The 17,875-nt window shown below is 40.2% G+C and overlaps 1 protein-coding gene across 1 annotated transcript in view; it reads right to left on the bottom strand.

The window, feature by feature from the left end:
• CDK8 (cyclin-dependent kinase 8) overlaps window positions 1-7,826 on the bottom strand; it is a 66,237-nt gene extending 58,411 nt beyond the window's left edge. Inside the window, exons 1-3 of the mRNA XM_009890636.1 lie at window positions 7,792-7,826; window positions 6,062-6,077; window positions 4,145-4,242 (exon numbers count right to left, since the gene is read on the bottom strand). Coding sequence (XP_009888938.1) covers window positions 4,145-4,242; window positions 6,062-6,077; window positions 7,792-7,826 — 149 coding nt within the window. The remainder of the gene's footprint in view (window positions 1-4,144; window positions 4,243-6,061; window positions 6,078-7,791) is intronic.
• Window positions 7,827-17,875: the final 10,049 nt, after the last annotated feature.

The following is a 17,875-nucleotide window of genomic DNA, read 5'->3' on the forward strand; positions in this document are numbered from 1 at the left end:
AGTATAAATGGATTTCAAATCAAATTACACAAATGTATGGTGGATAGGGGAGCTACAGACCACTCCACGAGAAGCTACTGAACATAACCTAAATCTGGTTCCCAGCACGGAGATTTCCTATGCTGCTGACAGAAAAAGATACAGGCAAATCTTCTCAACTAAAAATCATTTTACCCTCTATCTGCCTTCGCTAGCAATGGCTCCTGGCCATTACTGGGTACAAATATGAAGCAAAATGGATTGGACTAGCGGTTATTCTCATTGCCCTATGTGCTCACCTACTTAGTTTGAGATGTTTGGAGAGATCCTTATCTCATTAGAAGTGCTACCACACCACTGCTACTTGTTACAAGCATCCCCACCCACAGAATATGGAACAAAACAGGTCAGACTAAAGGTTATCCTCATTGCCCTGCTGCTTATCTGCTTAGACTTCAAAGTATTTGAAGAAGTCAGTATAATGACTACCACACAACTGGTATTATTACAAACATTTCTGGTAGCACCGTCTACAATGAAGCCTGCCTCACATTTAGGACTGTATGACTATTTTTAATTGATCAAATTTTTGCCAAATTAAGTCTGGACTAAAATTTTCCATACCAGATGGCAGACTTTGACTGGAAGTTTTCAGAAAAAAAAAAAATACTTCAGCTGTTTCCTGGAACAAAACTGGAAGAACACACTTTCAGTTGTGTATGTTATCTCTTTTACAATCACTGCTTTAACGCTGAGAATTGACAGGCAGGTTTAAGAACGTACCGTTTGGTCTCCTCATAACAACGGATGAAATAAGTCTCTGAAAATTAATCTTCTCACATTAAAAGGCAGTTAAAGAACTGAGATCTGGACATCCTGTGACCAACCTCGCTCTGCCTTTACCCAGGGCTGTGGGCAATCAAACCACCACTCGTTTGCTCTGCATGGAAGAACTGAGAGCAAGCAACCTCTGCCTGGTCCTCAACCTACCCAAGCACTTTAAAGGAAATAGAAGTATTGTAAAAAGAAGGAAAAGAAATTACAATTTAGGGATAAAGCACATTTTTAGCACCACACTACACTCTCCTCCAGAACCTTAAAAGAAAATAACCAAATACTTCCAAGACTTAAATTCTCTGAATTACGTACGCACAGTTGAGATACGAATAAACCAATTCCTAACACCCTCTAACATCTGTTCTACACTGAGGCTGGTAACACACCGTGGTTACCCATTACACCATTATTACACCAGCCTTTCCATTAACAGAAGTAGGATTTTCCTACTTCTACCCTTGAGCCAAGCAAGTTTTTCTTTATAAAACATAGCGTAATTCCTTGGGAGCCAAGGGAACCAGGGGAATAGTTTTTAAAAGGAGTGATTAAGAGTTTACAAAAGTGTTAGGAAGCCAAAAGAAAGGCCAAAACAGAGTGACCAAGCTTATTTTACAAAACTTCCAAAAGTATTTTGCCAACAGTCTGTTCAGAATCATAACACAGCCCAAATGGCTTCCCCATGGTGTTGGATATGGGCAACTTCCTTCTCTGAAGATAAAGAGATGTTCAATGACAAGATAGGGAAAAGCAAACAATAAGGAAAAAAAAAAAGGGGGAGGGGGACAACAGACCTGTTTATAAACATCTTCTACAGTCAACTGTAAGTAACAAAATCAGCCACTTAGCAGCTTGATATTTAAGGGCACAGCAAGACTCAAAGCATAATTCAACGAAATTTCTTCCTTCTAACGGAGAGGCCCTGTTGGGAAAACCTGTCCACACTGCTGCCTGGAAATGAGACGTTAAGTAACTTCAGCAGCTCCTCCATCTACCAGCAGGCTTAGAAAATCTGTCAATCTGCAAACTTATTTTCATAGCAACGTGTTCATACTTTCCTGCACTTGAGTAGACTGACATCTCCAACACAGAAATACTCCCCACTAGTAACGGGCAGTTGTGAGAGCGCTAAGAACCTGAAAACTCACTTTGTACACAGCTGCTGGAAATAGCCATTTTTATTGTAGTCACACACAAACTATATAACCCTGTGTAAAAATGTCACTTCCCGAGTGACAACATTAACATCAGAGGCATAAACTTGATTAAAACGGGTAGCTGCAACACCACTTCCAGTGTACTTTAATGACAAGAACAAATATACCGCAGTATCACCATAAAAGAGCATAAGTACCTAGTTTTGTTCTTACAGCTCGAATAAACTAAACCCAAAAATGCCACCTTTCAGAGAAATAAGCTAGTAAGTATTATAATGCTGTTTCCAAATATTAATATCTTTTTTAAGTTCTGAATTTGGAAGCACAATGGCACCGTAAGAAGCATTCAGTCTGGGAAAAAAATCAAAAGGAATAGGAACAGATGCCTGCTGAATGTGAGCACGTTGCATAGTTTTAGTATTAAAAAGCTTAGTATTTCTCACCTTTATTTAGAAGGATACTTTAAGCATGAGTATGTTAAGCAAGTGGGAGAAAATATCCTACACGTGGAGAAAAAGGAGACTTATTACCTAAAAGGCAGTTTAAAAAAAAAATCACTTCTACTGTTATTTCATCTCACACATCACATATTTTGTATAAATGTATTGGCACAAGATTATAGTATACCCTTTACTCAGATCACTAGGTCAGTTTGAAATGCAATTGAGTAATAAAAATAGCAGAACAAAGTACTGAAGCCTTAAAATCAGTGGTCATAATTCTAAATTTACATTACCATTTAAAAAAAAAAATCAAATTCAAAATTAGCTAGTCATAATTTAGGAATAGTCTTTAAAAACAAGGAAATCTAGAACTTAACTGCTGTTAAACATCTGAGGGAAATATACTTTACTGTCTTACAGCTACCACAGGGGACTATAAATGCAGCATCTATTCTGCAGAAAACTCTAAGGAACCTGTTAATTGTTAATGGTTCTTATTCTCTAAAGAATACAAGAATCCTGATAATTAAAAGATAAACCCACCCACAAATCACATGGGGTTTTTTTTTAATTCTACCCTTGAGAATTCCATTATCATCAACAGTAGTAAAAGTAACACATCCTGAGTCAGTACAACTGTCGCACTGTTGCTGGAGTGATTCAGGCTCAGCAGTACTAACTCAAAATTCTCTGAATGCACTAAGTTGGCATTTTGATTTTACTAGCCCAAAACGAATTTGTGTTGCAGAGCACCTTGGCTTTGAACAACTCACCTCAGTGAATGCTGAGTAACTCCAAGCCCTAAGCTGTACAAACAGTAACACATCTTCACTATTAACAGCAAAACACAGACAGGAGTTTCCACACACACTAGGGAGGCAGGTAAGGCAAAATACACCAAATGCACTATTACCTAACAGAGCTTCAAAAAAGGAAATAGATGAAGCGTAGGTTTAATTGTAGTTTACTTGTAAGCATTAGAATAGTGTTAAACATCAGAGATGAAATTTAAACTACAAATGAAGATAAAGATAACAGAGTTTAACTGTGGTACTCAAGTTAGTTTTCCTTCTCTCTTCTCCTCTAAGTGCTTTACTGAAATGGAACATAGCAAATATATGGACTTACACCACACGTAGATTTGAGATGTCAGGAAGAACTGAGCAAAACAGCCAGTTATAGGTTAGAATATGAAAATAAAACACCTACGAGTGCAAACTATAATATTTATGAGACTTACTTGGCATTTTCACTTTGCATTATCATCATCCCCTGCCTCCTCCCCCAAATCACAGCAATGTTGGCTTTTGGTTTTAAACAAATTAAAATCAGCCTGGTACATACATGACATTCAATGAAGTCTACACGAAGAAGCAGTAATTCACTTCTTTGGAAGTATATAAATACACAAATTCAATTTTTGATACTGAAAGATTTATACTAAATGCCAAAAACTGCTGTAGACACAGCAAACACACACACACACTAAAACAATACATGTTTTTTTAGAAAGCGCAACAAGACGAGGGCAAACTGGTACTCATTCGAATGATGACCTGGAAGAATAGAATTACCTCTTTTTCCTCTTCCAACACCACATTTATGGCACCAAAGAGACTTGCCAGAATAAGATATTTATACCAGGAGTTCTATATATTTTTTTTTGCATTTTATATCTATTAACTACAAACCCAGAAAAAGAGTGTGGTGGAGAAGCAAGTGACAACAGACACAAAAGTGGTTGAGGCTCTCAGTGCCACCTTGGCATTGGTTTTCACATCATGGTCCACTTGCACAACTACCACATTCCCAAGGCTAGTGACACAGTCCTGGTGAAAGCAAGTGGAGGAAAATCAGATTAGGGATGACTTCAACAAACTGGACGCACACAGAAGTCCATGTGACCAGGTGGGCTGCATTCAAGGATGTTTAACTGAGCTGGCAAATGTCATTGCAAAGCTACTCATCTGCAAAAGGTCACGGTGATGACTAGAAAAGGGCAAATATCAGAACTCTCCTCAAGAGGGGATAAAAGGTTCGATGATACTATAGGCTGATCAGCTTAACCACAGTCCTTGAAAAGGTTATGCAGCAAACCCTCCTGGGAAGCTATTTTCAAGCCCATGAATGAAAAGAAATGGCTGGAAACACCTAGCAAGGATTTTCCAAGCACAAGTGGTACCCTACCAACCTGACTGTCCTATATGAGAGGACTAGCTCTGTGGACAACGGAACAGTACCAGATGTTACCTTGACCCTGGCAAAGCTTGTGTCATGATCTCATAGTAGACTCATGGCCAAATTAGAGAGAGAGTTTGGACAGCTGAACTAAAGAACAGATGAAAAATCAATTGGACTGCCAGACTTAATTGGTTGTAATCAATGGTACAAGTCCAACAGGCTGCCAGTTCCTAGTGCATCCCTTGGGGGCAGATAACAGGGCTGATAACATCTTCACTAACAAATGGACAATGTAACAGAGGGTGTCCTCAGCAAATCCACAGATGACACTGAATAGGGGACAGTGGTCGATGCATTGAGGAACTGAGCTGCCATTTGGACAGACCTCAACAGAAAGAAAAAATGGGCAGACAAGAACCTCAGAAAGTGCCAAGAGAAATGTAAAGGCCTGTCTCTAGTTTGGAATAACCCCACGCAACTGGACACACTGCCAAGTGGGTCAAAAGCAGCTTTACAGAGAAAGACCTGGGGTCCTGGTGGACAAGCAAACATAACACAGCAATGTTTGTTCTAGCATTTGCCATGTGTGCAATAGTAACTGTCTCTTAGGAGATCATTCTATGGCTTGTTGTAAAGCCAAAGCAACGCAAAGATATTGCTACATATAAGCAGCATAAAAAAAGGTTACATTTCTGTGAAAAAGAACACGTCTTTGGAATTATACTTTTCCTCAATGCTATGAATACTGGTATCTGAACCTCCAGATCTTAGTATAGTCTGCAGATTATTTGTATGGATGCCACACAAATCAAGAATAAATTCATTCTACCTACTGGATTCCAATGGGTTTCATGTAGATTCCACAAAGTTGCAATGCGCTTTGCGCTTACACACAGAGAACCATGGAAACCTAACAAAACCCTTTCATCCCTAAAGAAAGTTGATTTATGTCCCCAAAGACCATTGCACCCTCACAAGACCAGTGTGTTCTACAACAAGTGGACAACTAGAGCACTGTGCTGGAGTTAGTATTCTTGACAGTAGCTGCTATGGGGCTACTGACACTGACAACACACCCATGCTTTAGATATAGCTCAGCAGTGCTTACAGTGGCAAAGTCTCTCCCGCTCCTCAGACTACCCCACCAGCGAGTAGCCTGGGGTGCAGAGGCAGCTGAGAGGGGATGCAGCTGGGATAGTTGACCCCAACTGACCAAGGGATATCCCATACCATATTATGTCATCCTCAACAATAAAAGCTGCGAGGAGAAGGAGGAAGGGCAGGCGTTGGCGTTACGGTGTTTGTTTTCCCAAAAACCACTGTGTGTGATGGAGCTCTGATTTCCTGGAAATGGCTGAACATCTGCCTGCCGATGGGAAGCAGTGAATGAATTCTTTATTCTGCTTTGCTTGTGCGCTCAGCTTTTGCTGTAGCTATTAAACCATCTTTATCTCAACCCATGAGGTTTTGCACTTTTACCCTTCTGATTCTCTCTCCCACCCCACTGGAGGGAGCGAGCAGCTGTGTGGGGCTGAGCTGCCTACCGGGGTTAAACCTCAACAAGCACATCCAAGATATACAGCCTCGACAACTGAAGAACACACCGAAGTATTAAGTTTACTGGGGTTTATGGTCACAGTCCAACTGGCTGAGACTGAAAAAAGTTTCAAATTGTAAAACATTTAAATGTATGAAATGCAGTGGTTATCACTGCATACATTTAAACGTACAAAGCTGGACAGGTACGCCTGTGCAGAATGAGCCAAAACAGTTCTGTCAGGATAGACGGTAACAGCCAAACAGCAAAGATGACATGTATCAACAGAAAATAAGTTGTATAGGAAAAAAAACTGTTAACTAACTAATTGGTACAAAGGCTAAGAAATTGCATTATAAGCACCTCACTTCCCAAAAAGCACATCTGAGGTTAAAACTTTTGTCCAACTAATTAGTACACACAGTAGGTCCGATCACCGAGCCTGTACCTTCAGGTAAATCTAAAACAAGGAGCAAAATCTTATAAATCATTCTCAAAATCTGAGCTAACAGTGATACAATGATAACCACTCCATCTTTTTGTAACTCCATTTTTACAAAACCTGCTGGGTAAAACATTTAAGTGTTTTACGATTATGTTAACAAAAAGAACTGAAACCTAACAATGAAGTTTTGCACAATAGCTTGGTTTGAGTCAAGGGTTTGATGCTGGAAGAACCCCATCTTCATCCCCACACACACTCCTGTTCTTTGCACTACAGCCCAGGCACTTGTTTTTCAGATGGAGATGAGCTTATTCAGAAAGTAGAAAAGTATTTCCAGGTTTTTGTTTGGTAAGCTTTCTGCCATATCAGTGAGTGGAAGTGGCCTACTGAATGCTTAGATAAGCACTGGAGTTATCTAAAGGCAGAGAGCAGACAGAGCAGAGGTGCAGCGGTTTCTGTCCACATTCAGGATGAAGTTAATCTTCTAACTAGTACTGTCTTTCCATGTCAGCTTGAAGCAGTACACTCACCTTTGCCAGAAAGTTGCCGCTAAGTGCTACACCCACTGCAGAAATATTCTATTAACCAAAACCGCTCATCTAAAAAAAACGCTAAAACAGTAGACCTTACAGCTGTTTGAGGGTCATTTTACTTATATATAATGCACAGAGCATCAGTAAATCATTTTCAAAATGAGATTATTCTGAAAATACTTAATTTTCCAAGGGCCACTTGTCGGGGGAGGTTTGTTTGGGGTTGGTGGTTTTTTTTGAGAGCAAAAACCACATTTCAGTTACATTAGCTGAAACAAGTTGGATGAAGCAAGACCAGAAGCCAGACATTAGCTCAAATTATTGTTTCTTCATTTGAATGTATTTAAAAACATTTTGAAAAATGGGGTAGTCCTATAACTTGCATTAAACCTACAGAAAATAGGTTAAAATTATCCTCTCTTATTATAAACTGCCTGCTAAACAACCAAAGCATGACTATTTTTAAAAGTTCAGATTTATTCAAGCCCAGAGTATTTAAATGTATTTAAAACCAGCTTAAAGCTTATCCCATCATAGATTCTAGCTTGTTCCTTTCACAGAAGAAATCTGCCAAAAATCAGATAAAAACCCAGATTCTGTCATGAAAGCCTCTTATGTATAAATAAATGAGAAAAGATCTTAATAATGCAACCCAGCCAGAAAAGCTGGAAGGCCAAGCTACTTTGTTGAGGATTTCAGCTCAAAGGAGTAGTTCATAACTATTCTTCTCTCGTCTACGAGATTGCCTGTGAAGACTTTCCAGGAACAGGTGAAGAGAATTAAGAAGAGTCAGGACTAGTTAATCTGCAGACAAAGATAAATACAGTTCATAAAATAGCGCGACTTCTTATATATTTGCGCTTGCCACCACAAGCAGTGCCTTGTACCTGTTCTAATGCAGCTGCCACCGTCAGCACGTGCTTTGCAGTTTCACACAGCTGTAACGCCGCTCACTCCCAAAGGGGAAATTTCAGACCATTTCCATAATTCTACAGTACTAAGTGTTGTCTACCTAATTTCAAACATGAGATATGCAAGAAAAATTTGAATCAAAAAAATGCATGGAAGCATGTTGAAAAAGATACGCAGTGAACAACTGTCTAGAATCAGCAGGAGCTGGATCGGTCACGTGCTAACACCGCGGTCCCGCTGCTGTCCATCCCAGAGCTATGTACATAGCCGGGAGCAGAGCTGATCTAGCACACAGGTTTCCAAATGACAGCGGCAGCAGTTGGGAAGAGAGAGCAGGCAGCACATTCCCCTGCCACCACCACCAGCCACCAAGGGAGTCAGGGCTGGTCTATACCCTCACGGTAGCAATGCAATCCCTGAGAAGCCACTGTCTTCTCCAACAGGTACAATTTCCACGGGCACGTCCTTATTTCCATAGGCGTTGCTAATGCACAGGGACTGTCAAATGATAGTGGTATATAACTGTTATCAGGAAGACTGGCTACATCTCGCCTGGTTTAATAGAGAGAATACAACAGACTAAAATAGAGTAAAATTAGTCTAAAGGGAAAAAAAAAAAAAAACCACCCCAAAACACCACACATCATATTCTTTATCTCCTAAGGTTCCTCTTCCTTTGCTTGTAAAGAGTGCAAGAACAACTACAGGTGAACAACACACTGGAAATCCAGGACCCCAAATTTTAATTTCACCTTAAGATCATAATTCTAGATACCAGATGAAACAGAAACATAACAGTAGGAAAGCACTGCTGCATGTTTGCCCATCTTACTTTACTTCCTAAAGACCTGCTAGAGTTAACTGTCAAAAACAGCTGGATGGACCTTTCATATGATCCAGAACAATCACTCCTATTAATCAATACAGCCCTTAATTTTATAAAGTCATGTCTAGATTACAGCTACATCGATCCAAGTTTCAATCAATGTGCTGTATGATCACAGTAAGTTTTGGTGAGTCTTAGGAAGTGTTTGCATAGTTGTATCATTAAATTTCAATAAATCGCAAAACTCACGAGAAGTTGACAGAAACTTCATATTTAATTACCCTGTTCTCTCCTTTCCCACTTTTTTTTTTCCAGAGAGATAACAAAAATATATTACTATGTTAATGCCTGGCAGAGATTACCTTCAAGTTTGTCAACAATTTCTACCTGAATCAAGATTTAATTTAAAGAAGGACTAATAGGAAGACCACATTTAAGTGTAAATACCAAACAACCTAGCAGAAGAAAAAATTTAAAGACTTACCCCTGATGTAACATTTTAGCAAATTTGCATAGCTAGGTTTTTTTTTTTCCTTTTCAAGATACGTACATGATGTACAAAAAAGCAAGCAGGTAAAAGATAGCATATTCAGAAGCAGGAAAAAAAAAAAAAGCCAGTTTGTGCTCCTTCTTGTTGCTATTATCCCCTCTCCTCAGAAACTTACATTTTACCCTGAAAGAAAACAATGCTTCAGTGTGACTAAGTCTTGCTAGCACTTTAGTGTGCAATTTTAAGGTGGTGTGCTTTAAGAGAAAGACAAAAAAACCTTTACAAGAGGATAGAAGGAACACAGTTTGTGACTGAAGCACATTTCACAGAACCAGATCTGAATTTACAAGATGCCATGTGAAAATAAAAAGCCATATTACTCACCAAAACGCTAACATAAAGAAGCTACTGCAGGGGAAGATGCACTAACAGAACTGAATTTATTAAGGGTCTAACTAAGGCATTCATATTTTTTCCACCCCCAAAATACTTGCAGGACATGGCATTACTGCACCAGAACATCATCATTATTCTTATCAGACAGCAAGGCGTATGCTGAGAATATTTTCTACTTCAAAACAAATCCCTCAGCAATCAGACCTTTTTGTGGGTAAAGAAAAGGTCATTTCCCACAGCTGGAGGAAAAACCATCAACAGCAAGCCAATAAACACTAGCACTTCTGAGACAGCTGATACTATGTGGTGAATGGCAATTACCGATTCACTTTATTCCTTTTGTTCTTTGATTTTTTTTTAAATTAACACCTTTCACCACAACATGTAGTTTGGCAAGAAGTTCAGAGTAAGCGAGTAAATTCAATGATACACTGTACACGCAGTTCTTCTGATCTAAGAATTTGCTGCTGTCAAAAGAAAAGCCTTTTCTTGACACCTCTGCCTTCCTGTTCCTAGTCAGAAAATCCTTCCCCTCACGCCAGCTCTGATCTGTGTTGCGCTCCTCCATGACACGATTTACCTCCTGCATTCAGCAAAAAGTTATCCACTTTTTTCCTGCGTGATAAATTCTGTTAGTCTACAGTGGGATATGACAAGTATCAAAACCAGCACCAAAGTAGGTGGTAGGAGCAGAAGACAAAAAGGGAATGGGTAGAGCAAAGACAGAGATGGAGAAGAAAAGCAAGATGCCCCCTCACTTCACTCCTCACTTTCTGGTGGTGGTGAAACCACAGTGAGTACAGTTGGCCATAAATTAAAAAAAAAAAAAAAAAAAAATTAAAACAAACCAACACACCCCCCCAGCCCTGCAATTAACTCCAGCACAAAAGTTCCACAGAAGCAAGAATCCCTGGGACTCAGTTACTTATCTTCCCCTCTCTTCTCCCACAAAATTATCATTTGACAGCCTGCCTATAAATGAAATTTTTAATCTGTACAATTATGAAAATCATTCCTACGAGAAGAGTAGTTACCAACAGCCATGCTTTAAGAAATTCTACACGGATGGACAGCAATACCTCACTCCGGGCTCAAAGCTCTGAGCTGCTTTATTAAAACACACAGCAGTCCTACCAATATTTTATACAAAGCAATATACAAGGTACATATGCAAATTCTCTACAAAGGAAGAGATTGCTCTATTTTTTTTGCCCTTTCCTTCTCTTTTTTTTTGCCCTCTCCTTCTCTTCTTAAGTTTGCTCTTAAGTCACCTCAATATTAGTACCACTTCAGAAACTAGAAGTTGCATAAAGATAGCACAAGGTTTGAAAGCATGTGTTCTGAAAAGCAAACAACAAGCAGGATTAAAGTACTGGTCTAAACTTCACAAAACCATGATTTCATTAATAGCCCTTATTTTATCTTTCATAAATGTATCCAGTCAACGAACAACTGTTTCCTGCCTTCCTGATGACACTCAGGATTTGAGACTCCCCTCATCCCTCACTCACAGGCACAGAGGAGTCCTTGTCTATGGAAACGACTGAAGTTTTCATACAGACACCGCTCCACATTTCTGAGTATTTCTGAGTATCTGTTGGACATCCTTAGGTCTATTATAACCTGCCTGGGATGAAGGAATTAGAAGAAAATACTGAAAATAGGATTTACAGCAACAATGGCACCGTGCTTTGTGCTCTGCTACATTGCTAGTAAGTCCTGTGACTTTCTCTACTTTTTAACAATTACTTGCACCGAGCTGGCACTTTCACAAAACTGTCATTATAAAGTCCAAAATCTTTTTCTTAAGTCATAATACATACAGAGGCTACCATTGTGTGAGTAAATAAAGGACCATTTTCTCATGCGTATCACTTCACATCAATGAGTATGATACAATATCAGAGAAAGACTTTGTGATACCCAGGGCCAAGCCTCCACAATCAGTCCTTGCCTTCACTATCCCAAGTAACTCTCTCATCGGCAAAGCTGTTTCCCAACCATTTATAACAAGTGATTTCCAAACAAAACTTTTGCACAGCACAGATTCAAGAGATACCACGAATGACCTCTCGCCATTAATTCACATCTTTAACTACCTTCTCTATCCAGAGAAGGACCACCTCTATGGTCAGCTAAAGCCTTTGGTAGGGGACTTCACAAAATGCCTTTTGGAAATCTAGGCAGATTACATCAACTATGTTGCCTTAACCTATATGTTAACTCCATCAAAGGATTTTAATAGACATAGAAGATGTTGAACATGTTTTATAAGGCTGCTGTCTCTTCACCTCAACACCTTTCACATGTCCACTATCTCTGCTCTTGGTTCACCTTACAGTTAATGGCTTCCACTCTTTCAATAATCCCTTTCAAAAACTGATCTCCCCACTGCCTCTTTCCAGTCTTCTATGACTGGGACAATTTAAAGCACTGGGTTACACTTTCTGGTGAGGAATTTGTTTCATTCATGAACTCCTTCAGATGTGTGAACACCTATCATCTTGACAACTGACTGTCCTTTACTTCAGTTTGTTCAAACAGACTCTTCCCCAAACGCCACAATTTGAGACAGATCCCCCAATGCCTTCCTTCGCCTCCAATTCCTAAAGTTCCTTCATAATGCACAGACAAAACCCAAGCTTTTCTCCTGCTGTCATTTCATCTTCTCTAACACTCCTATAGTTCAGTGGTGCCCTGGTCCTACAGATAGCATTGTGCTACTGAGGCATCAGAAAAGGAGGAGGGGAAAGGAAGACTAATTTCACTCCCTTCTCAAGTAGTTTCTCAAGGCTGGGCAGGGCTGGGGGGAGCTTGTGTGTATTTTTGAGGGTTTATATGTAGGGGAGGTTGACAAGGGGAGCTGTGGCACAACATTTCTCCACTTAGCCTACCATCACTTACCTTCTTTTCTATGTTCATTATTTACAGAAGAGTTCATTTTTCAAAGAACACATTCTCACTCCCAAGGGCTTCCTTTATTCTACTATTTGGCCATGTGACATTTTTTTAATTGATGGCTTTGCAGCATGTCTTGATGAGTGATACATACTCACTGAGAGCACAGCAAAGCTTCAAAACCAATTCCCAAGCAGCTTGCAACATTTAATTTTCTTGGTTCTTTTAGCTTTAAGAAGCCTCCTCCCATCATCACCTCCTCCTTTTTCCTCTAACCCTCCCCCCCCCCCCCCCTTTTTTTTTTTTTTTAAACTTAATTGGTACTTCAAGCAGATTTCTTAACCTTGTATAGATTCAGCATCCCTCCAGGACCAAAGTAGAAACCATGTTTGTCACAGCCCGCCCTCAGTAGTAACACTTTCAATCTGCTCTTTCATCCTACTGCAGGCTGAGTCCCCAGTCGATTCTCCTGTTGTGGGCGCCCTAACGAGCTGTTTCACTAAGTACCTACTCTCTCTCCCAAAGTTTTGTCTTGGCATCCCTCCCTGACAGAGCATCCACCTAAGTGAAATGAGGCTAACCAGCCATTCATTGCCCTATTTTCTGCTTTGCAGCCTCCCTGATCTCACACAGCACAGGCAAACTAGTCAGGCAGATGGAAATGCAGTGCTAAAGCTATTTTTCCCCCTTACATATGCCTGGAATTTCACCTAGAAAGCCTTCAGTGTTGCAATATTTACTCTTTTTGAGTCCTTCAGTATCTGACACTCATCTGGCAGTCAGATAAGCTTCCAGTCGAGCTTTTATAAAATTGAATTAATGTAACAGTGAATGGCACTGTTAGCCACATTTACTTGTGAGGGGTTGTTTTGTTCAACCCTGCTTCAACAGGATTGACGTTCACACAAAAAGAAAAGCGAGAATTTGAACTCCAAGCAGTCCAAGTACAAAAAGGTAGATAAGATTCAAATTACACTGGGGACAAATTTTTGCTGCCTCGCTGTCTAAAAGTCCACCCAGGTAGAGCTTGCTCCCGTTGCTTTTGTTCTGCTCCCAAAGCTGACGAAACCTGACTTTCCACGGCTTCGTTGTGGGATTATCCAGTGTCTGAATGCAAACTGTAACTGAAAGTACACCTGCAGGCAGGGCACCCCCTCACAGGGTAAGGCTGTTTCGCTCCCAGAAAACACATCGTGGCCAGAAACACAAGGTGGAATCAGGGGTTTGCTGCAATTCAGATCCTTTCCTATTCCAAGTTCTCAGCCACGCATATTATTCAGACAGTAATGAATTGAGTCTTCTTTTTTAGTGCAACTCTCAAGTGTCCTTTATTCAAATGTCAACATCTTGTATGCAAGGTGTTACAAGCGCACAGCACGGAGCTTTCCCAGAAAAACAGGCAGATTGCTTCAGTGACCTTTAGTTGTGTTCTTCCCTGTTCGCAAAACGTGCAGTTTTTCAAGGCTAATTTTAATTTTGGATGTTTGGGCTATCATCTGTAGTTGAGAAAATCATTATGTTCTCTTGAACATTTTGTCCTTTAAAGAAAATATCTGCAACTTCAATCCTGGCTTATAGTTTTTTCCTGCAAATTCTAAACTGACTGTGCAATGTGTTTTGCCATACTACCACTTAACATGCAAGGTAGTTAAGATGCAGTTGAATAGAAGCTGCTGCCTAAACAGCAGTATCTTTTTTCCTCAGGTATTGCATATAATTTTATAAGGACTCTTTGACATCCTGATCTTCATATACTTAAGTTAGACTTTCATATGCAAAACACACACCATCGGGCAACATCAGTAGAATTCTCTGCAAAAAAGCAGAATATTAAATTGTCTCTCCAGTACCCGCTACTAAAGACTTCATATACTTCTGTAGAAAATTCAATATATTTATTCAAATCGCTATTTCTCAAATGGGAATACTACAATACACGAAAGTTAGCAACTAGTTCACAAGTGGCCTTGTACTTAACAAAAAATTGTGGCTATGAATAAGGCTATGCTGTAATCCCAAATGTGCTATTATGGGGGCTTGACAAGGTCTCAGAAACCATTTGTCAAGACTCAGAGGAGACAAGAGAGAACAGCAGGCTGGCCAGCCAGAACACAAAACCCTCCTGCATGGTTATCAGCCTGCACGTAGCAGTAACACGCAGCACTACTTGCCAAGCTCCCAAAGAAAAGATGGGGGGCAGCAGGGGCGGGGGGAGAGAAGCACGGGAGTTACAGCACCAACGGGAAGAAAGAAGTCTGAAACTGAAACGTTACTCCCACCCATTCATGCAAGATGGGCTTCTCTGCCCTAAACTCGAGACTGCTTTACGGTGGAAGGATACCCAAAAGAAAGAACACATTTTATTAGCAACAAAGTTAAGTATCTCGATGCTCCTGCCTCAGCTTCATTACCTTACTTGAACAAACTTTGATAAATTTTGTCTGTATTGAACCTTAAAGAGCATTTCCAAGACTTAAATTAACTGAGAAGGGCGAAGTGATTACCACCATCTACATAAAATCACAGCCCACAAAACAGACTGCTGGCTTACTTTATTAATACTTTAAACAAGTATAGAAGAGAGCCAATTATATATTGATTAAACATAATCTTCACAGGATTACTCAGTTTCAAAATGACAATTTTGAATGAGATTTGACAAGCCTTAAGCATGGGCCCTTTTGTCATATTTCAAATTATTGAGATCTGGCAGTTCTTATTCCCCCAACACATGCCCAGAAAGCACAACATCTTTCCCTCAAATCATTTGAGCTGATCAAATCTAAGATTCTTCATGGCAGCAGACTGGCAGAAGACACGCAGATTATAACTTTTGCCCAACACGTTATTTACCTCATCCTAGGAGAGAACCCTAGCTGCAAGTATACTTCCAGTCTCAATTTGCATTTAGACAGTGGATAATTCCACAGAAAAGCAAAGAGCCTTGGGGAGGGGGTAGAAAAAATAAAATCAGGTTTCATAAATGCCATTACTCACACAAGTACTTTGCCAGCTACAAAAAGTTGCAACCAGAACTAGCGTAGCCTGTGTTGTTACCTGCAAAAGAGGGCCAAGTCCTGATTCTCCCAAAACACAGAGACTATGTTTAGAGAGGAGACATTGCTTCATTCTGGCCAGGGTGCACAGTGGAGTATTTCCACAGATCGTGCACACCCCATGCAGACTTTCTTGTCATATTTATACATAAAGGTTACAAGGTAGCACACTCCCAGTTACAATGATTGGTTCGTAATTTATATATGATTATAATATTGGTTATGTCATTCTCATCAGTTCCTGCACTTGTGCAAGGGAAGGGTCTTCACATGGGCAGGGGTCTTCTTGGCTTATGGGTATGATTTTTAGTACTGCAATGAAGGTAGTTCTGTTTGGGACACCAAGAATTTTCACTTTTCTCCCAAGTTGGCCACGCCTTTCAAACCATGGTAGATTAGTAGCATCCTCAAGGTTCATATGCACATCTGTTCCAGGATGTTTTACTTCAAAGAAAGACAACACTACCTGCTTTCTTTGATTAGGTGCTCTTTTTCGTACGACTCAAGGATAGAATCCTCGTTATCCATGAGAACGTCTCAGAAAGTTCCTCTAATAATTAGCCCAGATATTGTGAAGAAACATTCCCAAGGCTGACCATCTGGCCAAGTACATAACAAAATGTTCATACACAAGACCCTATATCAGAAGTTCAGCTAATGCCAGTAGTTAACAGGCCTAATTAACTTTAATGCTAACAACCTTAAAGCTAACAACCCTAGTGTTAATGAAAATAGCTACAAGTCTAACTACAAGGCAACAGTGTGACTTTAAGACATCAAGGCTGCAAGACCATCTTCAATTTTCTGGTATCTCAGAAGGAGCTAGTACCTCAGATCTCTTTATACAAGGACTCTGTACAGTCTTTGGGTTTTAACCTCTGTATTTCTGAAACTGTTATCAGTATGTGTAGCTACGAAATTAATATTCTTACTTTTTTTTTTCCTTATGGTTAAGACATTTCTGGTTTTGCAGAACTATTTGAAACCTGTATTTTCCACAGAACAGTTATCACATGCAGAGACCACAAACAATCTTGTTTACAATCAGCAAAAAGGTTATGGAATACATCTAGATATTCATTCACTACAGGTTATTTTTTTAGAATGCTGCACTGGCCAGCAAAGGTCCTGCAGAAGCATGAAAGGTGTTAGAGCCTCCCCACACTCACCCTTAAAAGAAAAGACAACCATTACCACCCCACCCCCTTTTTTTTTGGTTAAAAAAAAAAACAAAACACAACACTATCAGATATGAGGAAAGGTTTCTGAAAATCTGCTTTCAACCTGTTCACTAAAGAACTGTTACTGCAGTGCAAATTACCTACACTGTGTGTACTTACCACTTAACTTGCTTATCTACCTGAAGTTTTGTTCTCTGAGTACTTTTCTTCAAACGCACAAAATTGCAAAATTAGGTTCATTCTTTAAAGCTACCGTTTTATTCCCACTCTCAGATGTAAGGGGCTCCTTCCAGGGCAGGTGTAGGGTTTTTCCATCATTTCTATCAGGATTCTCAAACCTCAGTGCTGGAAGCAAGATCTCTCCTCCTAGCCCATGTGACCTCCAGCAACAGTTCCCTGACTCCCCTCTCCCTCCTGACTTGTTCCCCAAGACAGAAACCCGATGCTACTCTACACTGATCACTGACTTTAGCCCTAGGAAAGTTTCCGACTCTGTAGCTTCTCTTACTGTCTCCAGACTTAACACAAAAAATAATAATCCACTGTCACAGCCCGCACCTAGTGTAGCTGTACAAATGGGTGCTTTCCCCTGCAGATACTAGACCCAAGCTCTGAGCTCCTGAACCCTGCAGAGCCTTGCAGTCACCTCTACTTCTTCTCTCACCTTCCCCTGAAGAACAGCTTAGCTCCAGGTTCACCTCCTCGTCCTTAACCATGCGCAGCCGAGAGCATCCACCACTTTTTTCCATGCATCTAACTGCACATATTCGGCACCGCCACCCCAGAAGCAGACAGCACAGTATGTTTTCTAGCATGCCACTAGACGGCTTGATATCCATGGATAGCTCATGTTTGTCTTTCACCTCCGCCACTTACTTCTAGTGCATAACATTACCCCCAAGTCCACTCATTTAGGCACTGTTGACGACTGTATGAAGCTTTCTCATGGGTAAGCAAGGACATAGAGCAGTCTCTTCTGCCCTGAAGTTCCTTTTGAATTTTTCAGA

The sequence above is a fragment of the Charadrius vociferus genome, unplaced genomic scaffold (genome assembly GCF_000708025.1).
Source record: "Charadrius vociferus isolate BGI_N301 unplaced genomic scaffold, ASM70802v2 scaffold278, whole genome shotgun sequence".
Lineage (NCBI taxonomy): Eukaryota > Metazoa > Chordata > Aves > Charadriiformes > Charadriidae > Charadrius > Charadrius vociferus.